Source organism: Octopus bimaculoides, chromosome Z, assembly GCF_046866305.1.
Source record: "Octopus bimaculoides isolate indiv1 chromosome Z, ASM4686630v1, whole genome shotgun sequence".
Lineage (NCBI taxonomy): Eukaryota > Metazoa > Mollusca > Cephalopoda > Octopoda > Octopodidae > Octopus > Octopus bimaculoides.
The window spans coordinates 41,551,611-41,568,185 of NC_142944.1; the positions used below are offsets into that span (position 1 = coordinate 41,551,611).

General features: G+C 34.6%; 1 protein-coding gene across 7 annotated transcripts in view; it reads right to left on the minus strand.

Moving 5' to 3' along the window:
* LOC128249592 (uncharacterized) overlaps positions 1 to 16,575 on the minus strand; it is a 245,488-nt gene that overhangs the window by 132,996 nt on the left and 95,917 nt on the right. For 6 of the 7 annotated variants that reach the window (XM_089365231.1, XM_089365237.1, XM_089365235.1 and 3 more), the window contains one exon: positions 4,920 to 5,067. In XM_089365231.1, the coding sequence (XP_089221357.1) occupies positions 4,920 to 5,067 (148 nt within the window). Of the gene's footprint in view, positions 1 to 4,919; positions 5,068 to 10,146; positions 10,248 to 16,575 lie in introns of those variants that run through there. The other variant, XM_089365238.1, reaches the window with a different exon arrangement.

Genomic DNA, 16,575 nt, shown 5'->3' on the forward strand with positions numbered 1-16,575 from the left:
CACATCTAACTGATGAGACCTAATCAGATTCGTGCATACACACAGGAGATCTGAAGAGTTCAGAACTGCAGTCTTGAATTATCCTTCATTACTATAACGGTCTTCGTAGAGGTAAGATAGAATTTTCCTATATTCCCCGCTTGCAAACATCTCTGCCTGTTAGACATTCAGCGAAGCTCTACATGGCACCGATAATTTATCGGTTGCTATTTCTAGCAAAGAGCGTACTTCACTTCATTGGATTTTAAAAAAATCCAAATTTACAGGTAAAAACTCAAATTCAATTTAGCAAAAATTAAAATTAAATTAAGTTTCACTGTATATAATATATAAATATATAATTTAGAGAAAAGAATCAAAGTTTATGAACTCATCCATGAAAATCTACAGTCACATACAGAAAAATTTAATAAGTAAATGCACAAAAAAGAACTATAATAAAATACAAAGTAATAATCATATACAAAGTAATAGTCATAAATTATTTTAATGATTATTACTTTGTATTTCATTATACTTCTTTTTAGTGTATTTACTTATTAAATTTTTCTATATGTGACTGCGGATTTTCATGGATGAGTTCATAAACTTTGGTTCTTTTCTCTAAATTATATATATATATCTTTTTTTTTTTATTTACTTCTTTTATTATCGGGATGTGGCCATGCGAGGCAAACAAAAGAAAGGATGTTTAATACCCATTGCTGGGAAGTATATATACATCATACAAGACTGCTGAGTGCACCCCTTTATCTAAGGAGCTTGGGTGAATTTGGGAAAATTTGAAGGCCATTTTTTGTAAATCGGTCGATCGCGAAATAAATAGCATGTACTTGTGGCATGACGAAGCTACCAATTCCTTAAAACTATTTCTAACGACATATTTACAAGTCATTGTTGTCATATTGTTATTTGATAACTTTAAGAAATCTTTCAATCCGATAACGGAAGACAAGGTTTAAGTATTTTGATACCAAACCACATTATCGTGAAAGATATTTACCAAGATTGCAGTATATATATATATATATATATATATATATATATATATATATATATATATATATATATATATATATATTTCCGTATTCCCGAGCGTCATACTAATATATACTTTTGTTATTTACACCACCTGTCCTCGTCTGTTGTTATTATTTGTATATTCTCCCATATATATATATATATATATATATATATATATATATATCATCATCATCATCATCGTTTAACGTCCGCTTTCCATGTTAGCATGGGTTGGACGATTTGACTGAGGACTGGCGAACCAGATGGCTGCACCAAGCTCCGATCTGATCTGGCAGAGTTTCTACAACTGGATGCCCTTCATATACATATATATATATATATATATATATATATATATATATATATATATATATATATATATATATATATATATATATATATATATATATATATATATAAAGCGTGTATGTGTGTGTGAATATATACATATACATACATACGTGTGTATGTATGTATACGTGTATGTATGTATGTATGTATGTATGTATGTATGTACGTAAGTACCAATCTTGAAAAATTAGGCTTCTCAAGTTGAAAGCTGATTCGAAAACTACAGGTCTAAGCTATCACTGGAACTCTAGAATATTTGTAAAGCTTTCCAGAAGTTTATCATTTAAGTATATATGCGCATGTTTAGACAAGCGACTATATGCAGGAGAATACATACATAAAACAAAACATACGAATCTGCACACATACTGACTTCAAATACTGCACATATATGCACATACATCCCAAAATACCCTGTTGATGCTGTTGGAATTCCAATGAAGCAGTCCTGGATCTAGGTTAGAAACCGGTTCTTTCTCTAGGGGAAAGAAATCTTGAAATAAAACTAAATAATGACACACATACCTACGTCCCCATGCAACTTAGTTTCGTCAGATCGTGATAGGAACCGACGAACCTTTAGGTTGTATGGTGCCTCACTCGTATATATATATATATATATATATATATATATATATATATATATATATATATATATGTGTGTGTGTGTGTGTGTGTGTGTGTGTGTGTGTGTAAGTGGAACAAAAAACGGAATAGAGGGCATTAAAACGTTCGGACATATACACAACACAAAGCGGACAAGAGAAACAACAATTAGAAGGACAGGCAAAAAACAAAGACGGGTCATTCTTGGCTTTCTTTCATCAGTGAAGCACCATAAGTCAGGACCATTTCGAACAGTTACTCTTGAGATTGTTCGATCTGGTTGTCCCAAAAAAGTCTAAGCTAAGAGCATTAGATCCCTTTGTAAGAAAGCTAGCGAATGTGTACGGCAACAAAGACAAAAAAAAAAAAACCCCAAAAAACAAAAACAAAAACGGAGAACATGGTACACAATTAGGAATACAACAATAACAACAGGCGTCTTTCGACTGTGAACGGTTCAAATTGGGCTGGCGTGTATGAAGTGAAAGCCTAAAGGCAGGAACATGGGAGATAGACATAAGAGGTGTTGGCGTTCGACAGTCAGGCCAAGAAAGAAAGATCATGGCTGGCTGGACACCGGTCACGTGGATGGAGGAGAGATGGGTAGGTATTGGAGGATTAGAAAAAATCAGAAACAAAGGGAACGGTGTAGGGGAGATAAACGAGTGGGAAATAGTGGGAGTTAAAAAAAAGGAGGGCCAAGAAATGTGAGAGAGGGGGAGCAAGAGAAAGGAAGAAAAATGAGGGGGGAATAAAAGGCAGAGTAAGAGTCGTACAAAATTTAGATATATACCTACTATAAGGTGATATATATATATATATATATATATATATATATATATATATATATGTATGTATATATATATATGTATTTTTATATATATATGTATATATATGTATATATATATATATATATATATATATATATATATATATATATATATATATATATATATATATGTATATATGTATGTATATATATGTATATGTATATATATATGTATATATATATGTATATAAATACGAATTTGATTAGCAATTGATTAGCACGGAGTGTTACCTCATCAGAGTAACTTACTCTTCCTTCCTTTATTAAAATAAAGGTGTCGGTGTGCAAAGAAAGGAAGAAAATAAATAAATAAATAAAAGATATTTGCATCAAGAATTTCTCTTTTTGGCTCTCTGTATTAATAAACCAAATAACTGGCCTCAGATGAAATGAGTCAGTTTGACACTGTGGTCGGTGGTGTTGCTGTTTGTGTTGCTGCTGCTACTGCTGCTGTTGTTAGTTTTGGTGCTGTGTAAACTTGGGTCGGTCTTGATCTAGCTCATTGGTTTTCAGCAGAGATCCATATAAGATTTTGGTGGTTCATTGAAACAAATTGGAAACCCCACAAGTTTTATATTAAGGGTCCATGAAAATACATTTACTTTAGATGTATTCATTGCAAGAAACAGCATGGTTTATGTCCGTAACGTTTTACATTGTTTAACCTACACAATGTGTGAAAAACAAAATAGGAGTTTTGAAAACATATTTCAACATCGAATGGCTATGGGAGTCCACCAGTGTACAATAGTAAACTATGGAGTCCATAGAGAAATAAATAATAGTTATGAACTAGCTGATTTAAGATCAAAGATATTTTTCCAAGATTATTTTGTATGTTCTCGACACTGTGCACTGAGAACTTAATAATAAGGTGAATGAAAAGCTGTTTGATAACCACTTCTTGCAGCTCTGCAGGTTAACTTAATGTAGCTAACCGTCATCCGCCAACAAGCATGGTTTGGTTACATGGACTGCGCTAGTAAATTTAGCTATCCATGTAACCACGAACAGACAGACGTCCTCGAGGCTCTCTCTTTGACCCAGTGGCATATCAGAATTATACATGAAGAAAGGGAAAGAGAGAGAGAGAATTGTATCAACACTCGGTTGGTCATCATATTCAACTGAGTAGACTACAGTAACATGAAATGAAGTGCCTTGTGTGAAGATACAACGCACACCATCCAACCAGTCCAGGAATCGAACTCACAAGATTCTGGTCAAGGGTTGAACAACCTTAACCACCTGGCCATAACCCTTCGCAACAAACCAGTGAGACTTCTATATTTCTTTCTGCTCTTGTATCTCTAGTTACTCTTAATTACTTTGGAAGTTCTTTTAGAAAATTAATAATCGTAGCATGTCTACCGACGACATAAGCATGCAGACGCACTCTCCACACTCTCTCTAACGCCCCTCTCTCTAACGCCCCTCTCTCTAACGCCCCTCTCTCTAACGCCCCTCTCTCTCTCTCTCTCTCTCTCTCTCTCTCTCTCTCTCACACACACACACACACACTTATTCATGCAAATACTTGCGCGTGCGCACAGTTACTCTTTTTCTGTCTTGTCACTTTTGAATTCTTTCACAACTCTTTTAATTGGTATTTCTAGCAGGTCTCCCGACCACATACCCTCCCCCACAATCTCTTTCATATCTTTCAATCTTTCTCTCTCTCTCTCTCTCTCTCTCTCTCTCTCTCTCTCTCTCTCTCTCTCTCTCTAACTGTTATTTCTTGCATGTCACCCAGCCACATACACACCTCTTTCTGTCAATCTCTCCCTTAGATCTCTCTAACTGCTATTTCAAGCATAGATCCCAACCACATTACACTTTTCTCTCTCTTCTTTCAGCTGCTATTTCTAGCCTGTCTCCCAACTACATGCACACCTCTCTAGCCAATCTCTCTCTCCCTCTCTCCCCCCTCTCTCTCTCTCTCTCTCTCTCTCTTTTTAACTGCTATTTCTAGCATATCTCCCAACCGCATATCTTCCTTTCCCCTTCCCATTCTCTTGTTGGTGTCTTATTATTTTTTCTAAAAAGCTTTATTGATTGAAATGTCAAAATATTTCAGAAAAACAATATTTGAAACTGTATCTCTTCTTACCGTATCTTTTGTTGTGGCGGCGGCGGTAGTGGTGGTGGTGTAGTAATGGTGCTGGTTGCGGCATTCGTTGTCATTGATGCCGTTGTTGCTATGGTTATAGTGGTACGTGCAGCATAGGGTGATGTTCATTTTACTACCGTGTTTATTTCTGGAGAAAAAAAGAAAAATTAAAAAAAAACAAACAAACAAACACAAAGACGAAGAAATGAAATTACGTTTCAACTTTCTTATATTCATACTGAGACACGAACGGTGCATTTGCTGTGTGTCATATGGGTTCGGTTTCGCTCATGCTGGCAAGGCGTTCTTACCAAATACTTTCTATCTTAATCTCAAGCCGAGCAGACAAACGTGTAACAGGAATTGAGTAGAAGGAAACTGCATGGAAGCCTGTCAGAGAATTCTATCTTTTGATATTTAAGGTAGTAGACTTAATCTTTTATCCTTTTAAGGACCACTTTTTGGCGCTGTGGTTTCCTTTGGGTCCACTTTGTTGCAAGCATTTAAGGCCCAGTTTCGGGTTTGAGTACAATGCGATTTCTTGACGCACTTCATCGACCCATGAAGTGGCTACTTCCCCTCCTCCCTCCATATCCCCCCCTCTCTCTCTCTCTCTTTTTCCTACAAAAGGCCATGGATTCTTTCTGCCCCTTCTTCCGACTAAACCATAAAACTATATAACACTGAAGCTGCAATAAACAAATCGGATAGAGAGATGGTGTCAGGGTGTGTGATGGGAGGAAGGGGACATCAGGCCATCGACCAACCCTCAAATCCACCACGTCAATACTAGGAAACGATAAAAGCTTACAAAACCTTAAATGCACGCGCACACATCCTGACGGCAAGCATTCCCCGCTGTATCTACAAACTTTTTTGCCATATGATACCTAACTATGAATCGGCAACAGAATTTTGTTCTAAGACTAGAGCAGGTCATATTTTGTTTTATAGTGTATTTACGACTTGTCTATGTCACAAACTGAATCAGACGTCTCGATCTTAGCAAATTTATTGCTGCTACTTACAGTTGAAGCCCACTGACTTAATATCAACCAAGAACACAATGATGTATAGTTGGTGTTGGGTGGCCTCCTCATTCGATATGACAATGGACTACATCATGTAGATCATTTAGACGTTTTATTCTTTTACTGAGGCGCTAACTTCAATGTTTTCTTGTTTATAGTATTGGCTCCACAAGACTTCCGTATTAACTTATTTTAACTAACACGGATGAAGGCGAATGGTCACGTTAACCTAGATGCAAAATAACGTAATCGGATCATACAATGAACGGATAGAATTCGTGTTGGTACTTTGACTCATGCTTTATCAATTCTACCATCCATTTCCGGTTTCGATTGATTCGTCTGTAGCTATGTATGGGTACATGTCTTTTAATGTTTTAGTCAATTATAGCAACGCTCGTACAGTCCAGTTACTTGTACATATCTCAGCGACATTGAAAAATTGAAAAAACGAAGTTGATTTACGCGTATAAAGATCAAGTCAAATACCCCGTCAAATGTTGCCGGGTGCCTATTGATACTACTATAAGCGTATAATCGTCAACCTCCTGGACATTGCTGTATCGACAACTTGAACTCATAGAGCCGGTTACCCAGTTTCCATATCGTATATAGGACGAGATCACAATATTCCCTTTGAACGGGATATCGGTACATCACAAGGTTTGTTATTTACAACTGAGCGGATTCGAAAAACGTGAAATGAAGTGTTTTACTGTGTGCGTGCGCGCGTGTGTATGCATGCATATATGTGTGTAAGCATGTATGTATGAGTTCTCTTTCTCTTTTTAATTCAGAGAAAATTTTGTCCGACCACCTATTTGGTAGCAAGGTTGTAAAAGAAAGAATCTTGTTTTGTTCTTCATACTCTGAATCTTTGGAAAGTTTTACACATTTGCATTGTCCCAAATATCATTATCATTTGTAGATAAATTTCGTCTCAATAATCGTCAATTAGCAACAGCAATTTTCCTATCTGAGCTTCAGCAAGCGAGACATTTATAAACAATGTGACTCTCTTTTCTTTAGGGGCATCTAAATTTTGAATAATACTTGATTGTTGGGATTATACTTCCTACTTATTTAAAGTTGCTTCCAAGCGATTGTTGTATCTTCTCTAGAAGTAGAGAAAATTCAATAAAAGAATTAATCTTGCACGTTATTTAATATAACTCTATATTGTTCAAATACATGTCAGTGGCCTATTTCATTTACTACGTATGCATGTATATAATATGAGCGAATATGTTTGTCTGTCCGCCTGCCTGCCTGCGTGTCTGCCTATCTCTATCTTTATGTGCCTGTCTGCATGAATGTGTTACATATGTGTGTTTATATCTATCTATCTATCTATCTATCTATCTATCTATACTCTTTTACTCTTTTACTTGTTTCAGTCATTTGACTGCGGCCATGCTGGGGCACCGCCTTTAGTCAAGCAATTCGACCCCAGGACTTATTCTTTGTAAGCCTAGTACTTATTCTATCGGTCTCTTTTGTCGAACCGCTAAGTTACGGGGACGTAAACACACCAGCATCGGTTGTCAAGCGATGTTGGGGGGACAAACACAGACACACAAACACACACACACACATATATATATATATACATATATACAACGGGCTTCTTTCAGTTTCCGTCTACCAAATCCACTCACAAGGCTTTGGTCGGCCCGAGGCTATAGTAGAAGACACTTGCCCAAGGTGCTACGCAGTGGGAATGAACCCGGAACCATGTGGTTGGTAAGCAAGCTACTTACCACACAGCCACTCCTGCGCCTATATATATATATATATATATATATATATATATATATATATATATACATACAATACATACAAACACATATATTCTTTTATTCTTTTACTTGTTTCAGTCATTTGACTGCGTCCATGCTGGAGCACCGCTTTTAGTCGAGCAAATCGACCCCAGGACTTATTCTTTGTAAGTTTAGTACTTATTTTATCGGTCTCTTTTGCCGAACCGCTAGGTTACGGGTACGCAAACACTCCACCATCGGTTGTCAAGCGGTGTTGGGGGGACAAACACAGACACACAAACATACACACACACACACACACACACACACACACACACACACACACACACACACACACACACGCACACACACACACACACACACACACACACACATATATATATATATATATATATATATATATATATATATATGACGGGCTTCTTTCAGCTTCCGTCTACCAAATCCACTCACAAGGCTTTGGTCGGCCCGAGGCTATAGTAGAAGACACTTGCCCAAGGTGCTACGCAGTGGGAATGAACCCGGAACCATGTGGTTGGTAAACAAGTTACTTACCACACAGCCACTCCTGCACCTATCATAATAAAATGTATATATATATGTATATATATGCATAGAGTGTTAGGTGTATATATGTATATGTATAGAGTGTTAAGCGTCTTTATATATATATATATATATATATATATAAGATATATATATATATATATATATATATATATATATATAAAGACGCTTAGCTGCCCGTTAGACAAAGACCCTTGGCTAAGGATGATGATTATAATCATTACCGCTATCACCACCACCACCACCACCACCATAACATTCACTACAACAACGTCACCACCACCATCGCTACCAGCACCTCTATCATCATCATCATCATTATTATATCTGATGCGTGTTATTTGCACATATACGGGATATAACTGGTGGCTGTAGCGATGGTCTTCAGCAGATTGAGGTGGTAGCCGTGGAGGGCGGGGTCGAACAGAATTATAAACCTAAAAATTCTTCGTACCTGTCATTATATCTCTGACTCGCCGTCACTCAATATCTAAAGCTTCGTCACGCATCACCACCCTCTTATGAGTATTAAATATTTGAAGGGCTCTTCCACTTTACACTCCGTTGCGGTCCACTGACTTTTACGTACATTTAAACTGCCGCTTTTAATAATACAATTTCAGACTTCACGGAATCGGAGAGGTCAAAAATTTATTGATGTAGAGTGTAGATAATACAATCTCAGGAAGGATGTGTGCGTGTTAGGTGTATGTGCGTTCACACCACACACACACGCACACACACATGCATGCATATTTATGTATACATGTATGTATGTGTATAAATGTAACCACAAACGCACACATTCACACACACACACACAGACACATCTATGTACACACACAAGCACACGCACTCACACATACACAGACACAATCACATGTGTCCTGTCTATCTATCTATCTATCTATCTATCTGTCTGTCTTTCTGTCTATGTCTGTCTGTGTCTGTCTGTCTTTTTATCTCCCTTGATTTCTCTCTCTATATATATATATACACACACACGCGCACATACACACGCACACACACACACATATATGCTCCTTTACTCTTTTACTTATTTAAGAAAATTAGCGAACAATTGTTGAACACATTTCCAACAAATTCGGCAAAAATAATCAGTGGGTGAGTGGCTTGAAACGAGATTAGCTTCAAACATACATTAATACAAACACAGATACGCACAGCGTAATTTATTATATAAACAATATATGCGTATAAATTACCATTTTTCTGTAATTTTGTCTGCTTCAAAAGAAAACAAACGAAAAAACCGGATGAAATATGTCATAATTACTAGGGAATAAGGAAATAATTAACAGCAGGGAATAACATTCTTCTCACCGGCAAAAATTATTGTTTACAAAAATAGCAGTAACTGTATTCAGCCGAATAGACGTCAGTGATTGGTTGAAATTACGGAAATACGACAACTTTACCATGAAATAACTTATTAAGAACTAATTTTTGTTAAGAAGGCTAAGAGAAAAAGTTGTTTTATATGACACATTCTACCAGTATCCCAAGTTTGAAAGTGTTTCGTTAAGAAAACAAGTGTTGAACGTCAAATCAGAAAGATCCTATATATATATATATTTCAAGTTTCCGTCTACCAAATCAAGGCTTTGATCGGCCCGAAGCTATAGTAGAAGACGTTCGACCTGGGTACCACGCATTGGGACTGAACCCGGAACCATGCGGTTGGGAAGCAAGCTTCTTACCACACAGCTAAGCCAAGTCTGTAATACATCGCCTGCGGGTATTTATATAATACATGTATATAATATAATACATCTATATAAATACATGTGTGTATATGTATAAATGTATGTAAATAAATATACTTACATATATGTATATATACGTGTTCATTATATGGAAATCTTTCGTCTCACACCTGCGACCTCTTCAAGGATTCTTCCATCCCACGTCTCTCCTCCTGTTCTGTTTAGTCCATCCTACCTTTCTTTTTCTCTCTCTCTCTCTCTCTCACTATATGTGTGTGTGTGTATTATATATATATATATATATATATATATATATATATATATATATATATATACACACATATACGCACATATGTATATATATATATATATATATATATATATATATATATATATATATATATATATACATATAACACACGCACTTACACACATACGCACACGCACGCATGCACACACACATATGTAGTTCATTAAACACTATAAAAATGCTTCTTTGAAATGTTCACTTCATATTTTCCTATTTCAAAGGTTATTGAAACTGAATATTTCAAAACAAAATGAAAGAGCGTATTATCCGCTGATTTATAATGCTAAAGAATGGTCTACATTCGTATTGAGTGCTGTAACTTAAAGCTTCTGGTAAATCAACAGACATATATGTATATATGTATAAGTATGTGCGTATATGTGTGTGTATATATATATATATATATATTGTTTATATATATATATATATATATATATATATATATATATATATATATATAATACACACACACACACATATAGTGAGAGAGAGAGAGAGAGAGAGAGAAAAAAAAAGAAAGGTAGGATGGACTAAACAGAACAGGAGGAGAGACGTGGGATGGAAGAATCCTTGAAGAGGTCGCAAGTGTGAGACGAAAGATTTCCATATAATGAACATACGATAAAATGAGATCAATAACAAACAAATGAAGAACGAATATATAGTGCGTGTGTTTATCAAGAAAGAATATAACCATTCAGAAATATAACAATATATATATATTTGTTTTATATATATATATATATATATATATATATATGCATATACATATACACATATATATGCATATATATATATATATATATATATATATATATATATATATATATATATATATATATATATATATATATATATATATATATATATATACATATATATGCATATTGTCGTATTTCAGTAATTTCAACCAATCACTGACGTCTATTGAGGCGAAAACAATTACGCCGTGGAATATAAACAACGGTGTTACGGGATTTTTTCCCTTGAATAAAATTAGTGCCGTTGTTTGTCAACAAAAACTATCCGTTGTCAACAACAACTATCAGCGGTATATTTTTCGTTTGTCACTGTTATTTATGACATCGTTCGTGCGATTGTACTGCTTTTAGCTTTAGGGTTTTAGGGTTAGGGTTCGGGTTTTAGAGTTAGGGTTAGTTTTAGAATTACGTTTAGGGTTATGATTATTTTTGCCATAACCTTAACTCTAGCCCTATAACTCATAACCATAACCCTAACGCTAACCCTAACCCTAACCCTAACCCCAACCCTAACCCTAAAACCTTAACCCTAAAACTCGAACCCTAACCCTAAAACCCTAAACCCTTACTAGGGAACGATGATATAATTAAACAGGGAATAACACACTTGACACCGAACAGCACTAACTGTATTCAGCTGAATAGACGTCAGTGATTGGTTGAAATTACAGAAATACGACAACTTTAACATGGAATAACTTGCGATGTACAATTTTTCGTTAAGAAGGTTAAGAGAAGAAGTTGTTTTATATGACACATTGTACCAGTGTCCCAAGTTTGAAAGTGTTTCGTTAAGAAAACAAGTGTTGCCCGTCAAATCACAAAAATCCTATATATATATATAACGCCAATATCCCTCCACACTCATAGATCTTGGAATAAAACGTGCCAAGGAACTTGACAAAAACACACTAAAAACCAACCAACATAACACACCCAACCCCAAAATACTTCCATACATCTCCACCCATAACCCCAATAACATCGAAGCATTCACCACAATTAAACAAAACCTCCCCTTACTCACCACAGACCCGAAAATGAACAATATCATTAATACACACAAAGTCCTTAAATGCAAAAGGCAACACAAATCTTTGAAAACATTATTAACCAATTCCAAACTACATACACCACTTCCACCCCCATCAGTTAAAAAATGTGTACGCCCTAATTGTGGCACCTGCCCCTACCTACTTGAAGGCTCTGAATTTACCTTCAAACGAGGAACAAAGTTTAAAATTAAAACCAATTTCTCTTGTTCCTCGAGTAACCTCATTTATGTCCTTACTTGCGCAGGTTGCCAAAACTTCTATATCGGACAGACGAGCCTCCCATTACGTAGAAGAGTAGCTGTCCATAAGGAACAAATAAACCTCCCTCAATATCGCCAAATTCCACTCAGTGGCCACATAGACTCTTGCGCCAGAAACAAAAACCCTAAATTCATTATATTCCCTTTCTATCAATGTAAAGACAGAATCTCCACACAAGAAAGAATCAACAAGGAGAATCTTTTCATAGAGAAATTCCAACCATTTCTTAACACACAGTGACCTTATTTCTCTATGAACAGACACAAACTTCCTGTTTGGAAAAAAAGAGTTCATAACTCTAACTAAAAACACTTGTCTCCCCTTACACACACTTCCTGTTTTGACACCACATTTCCTGCTTAACACAAACTTTTAACCCTTTTTTTAAACCTAACAAAACTCTCAACTCTCATGCATCCTTATTTTTCCTACCAATTTATACACGAACTACTATTGAACTACAAAAGCTCAAAGACAATATAATGTATGGGTATATTTATTTTTTTTATATATTATTGTTTTATATATTATTTTCTTCATTTTGTACTTTTTTGTACTTCTTTGTAAAAAAACATTTTCATTCTCCTTCTTCTTGATAATTTGCTTCATCGCAATGAAAACCGGTTAGAAAAAATCTTTATTAAATTATGCTCCCAGTTCAGCATTCTGGCTTTTTTTCATTTTCCTATATATATAATATATATATATATATATATATATATATATATATATATATATATATATATATATATATATATATATATATATATATATATATATATATATACATATATATATATATATATACATAATATATATATATATATATATATATATATATATATATATATATAATATATATAAAATATATATACATAATATATATATATATATATATATATATATATATATATATATATATATATATATATATATATATATATAATATATATATATATATATATATATATATATATAGATAGATAGATAGATAGATATAGATATATATATGCATCTATCTTTATTACGTTTATGTTTGAATTTGTCTGGAAACCGCCCACCACCACAAAAAGAAAAGAAACCCCCCAAAAAAGAAATAAACGGGCTTTGACTTATGAAGGGCGAAGCTGATATCATGTCAAAGTTTGACGGAAAAAAAATTTGGACCAAGATTTATCAATAAATTAGAGGTGCAAAATATTATACGAGTAAATATAGTGTGTTCCTTTCCTGAGCGTCCAATAACACTGTACTTATTCCACGTTATCGCGTTGTTCTTTCGTGTTTTTACTTGCTTGTTCATGTTGAAATTATATATGTATATATATATATATATATATATAATTTTATTTAAAAGAGTTCCAACTCTGTCTGTTTTTTATGTTTTTTGTTTATATTCTTGTAAAATTTATGTGGGATATAGGATATGGAATATATAATATAAAAAAAGATGTATGGTACAATGAAATGAAGTATTGAATGTCTTATTGAATATATGGAATATGTCTTATTGAATATATGAAATATTGAGTGTTCAATATAAAGGATTAAATATATAAATATATAAAGGCGAATACGTATTTTCTATACCTTGTGGTATTTCATCATGGCCGGTATGACAGACTGACTGTCATACCGGCCATGATGAAATACCACAAGGTATAGAAAATACGTATTCGCCTTTATATATTTATATATTTAATCCTTTATATTGAACACTCAATATTTCATATATTCAATAAGACATATTCCATATATTCAATAAGACATTCAATACTTCATTTCATTGTACCATCCATCTTTTTTTAATATTATATATTATATATTCCATATTCTATATCCCACATAAATTTTACAAGAATATAAATAAAAAACATAAAGAACAGACAGAGTTGGAACTCTTTTAAATAAAATAATATATTCCTCTATACACGATCATACAAAACCCTTTTTTTGTATATATTTTTACTCACACACACACATATATATATATATATACATATATATATACAATTTAAAAATAGGATAACATCTTTATAAGAATTTATCAAGTAGTTAGCGTGAAAAACCTCATAAGGGAAACATTTATTAATTATTCCCTTTAAATATATTTATTTATATTAAGGGCATTACTGTACATAAATGCCTCACGCGAGGAGGAACTATTATGGTAGTTTTGACTTTAAGAGTCCCTCCTAGCGTGAGGCATTTATATATAGAAATGCCCTTAATATATATATATATATATATATATATATATATATATATATATATATATATATATATATATATATATATATATATATATATATATATATGTATGTATGTATATATATATATATACAATTAAACCTTGGGAGAGGCATTATGCCGGTAATAAACACACGCACTGGTTCAGTTCTTTATTAATTTATATAGTTTTTTGTTAAATTATTTCATTGCACTCTTGCAATCTCTTCAGTAACTTGTCTCTCCACTTCCATTTATTTTGAATATATGATCTGGCGTTGTTTTGGCGTTGTTTCGAAACTGTTTGGTATGAGCATGTGAGTGTGTGCAAGCTCGTATGTGTGCACGCTCATATGTGTGCACGCACTTATGTGTTCGTGCTTATATGTAAGTATGTGCGTCCATATGTGTGTTTGTAACAATTTCGTTTATATCAGGACGAGTTAGACCACCTACGATCACATCAGCTGCTAGAAAAACCACCGCAGAGCGTTGGAAGGGATGGAATACACCCACCCATGACCCAGAGGATAATATCCAAACACGAAAAATGGTTGCACATGCTGTAGGTGCAAGTCTGAAGACCACCCTGCAGAACCATATAGTTAAATTCAATGAAAAACTATACATGCAGGTCCAGGGAGCGGCTATTGGTGTCAGTGTGGCCGGAGACGTGGCAAGCCTATTCATGACCTGGTGGGACAAAAAGCTGAAAACAACTCTCGAAGAACACTCAATAACACTCAAACTATACGGGAGATATGTGAATGACATTAACATCGTAGTCAAAACACCATCAAACATTCAGACTGAAGAGAACGAGAAGATCGTGATGGAAAACATCCAGAATATAGCTAATACAATTCACCAGAGCATCAAGGTAACAATAGATTACCCAACAAGACACCTAAACATGAGACTCCCAGTACTTGACACAGAACTTTGGCTAGAAACAATTAATGACAAAGTTCAAATCCTCCACTCACATTATATGAAACCTATATCTTCAAAGTATGTTATCCATAAAAATTCGGCTCTATCACACAGTGTGAAAATCAATATATTAATAGCCGATTTGGTTAGAATAATGAAAAACATATCCCCCCTGTGCAGTCCGTGGGAGGAGCAAAAACATATTCAAGACTTCATGCATCGCATGCAATTTTCGGGATACAGCCAGAAAGATAGAATCCGGGTATACAGAGGAGCTAACAAGAAATTTGAGGAGATTGTTGTCAAAGATACAAATGGAACACAACCTAGATACCGTAACAAACAGTGGAATAGACTACAAAGGATTAGTGACAAAACAAACAAAAAGACCACGTGGTACAATACCGACAAGTTCCAGGGAGTAATGTTTGTGGACGCCACGCCACACGGAGAACTGGCCCGCAGATTTCGAAACATCCTCAAAAGTACCAAGTTGAGGATAAATGTTATAGAAAAACCAGGGAGATCAATTAGATCAATAATATGTAAAACATATCCCTTCAGAAGAACAAGGTGTGTTGAGGAGAGTTGCATTGTGTGCAAAAATAGTCCTGGTGCCAACTGCAAAGCCAGAAATGTAGTCTACAAAATAAGCTGTATGGATGGTGAGTGTAAAAACAGAAACACGACATACATAGGTGAAACGGCAAGAAGTTTGGCTGAGCGTGTAAACGAACATTGGAGGGACTATAATAATCAAAATCAAACCTCGGTGCTCTACCAGCATGCCAAAGAACAACATGGTGGTGTACTGGACAGAATTAGCATAGAAATCCTGTCTAGACACCCCGGTGACGCATCGTTGCGACAAATACAGGAGTCGGTCCTCATAACTGAAACGCAACTAATTTTAAACACCAAATACACGTAGATGAGGGCCTTACAATTGCCCATGGTTGCATGTGTTGTTCACACATATGATGCGGAATATGAACGTAAAT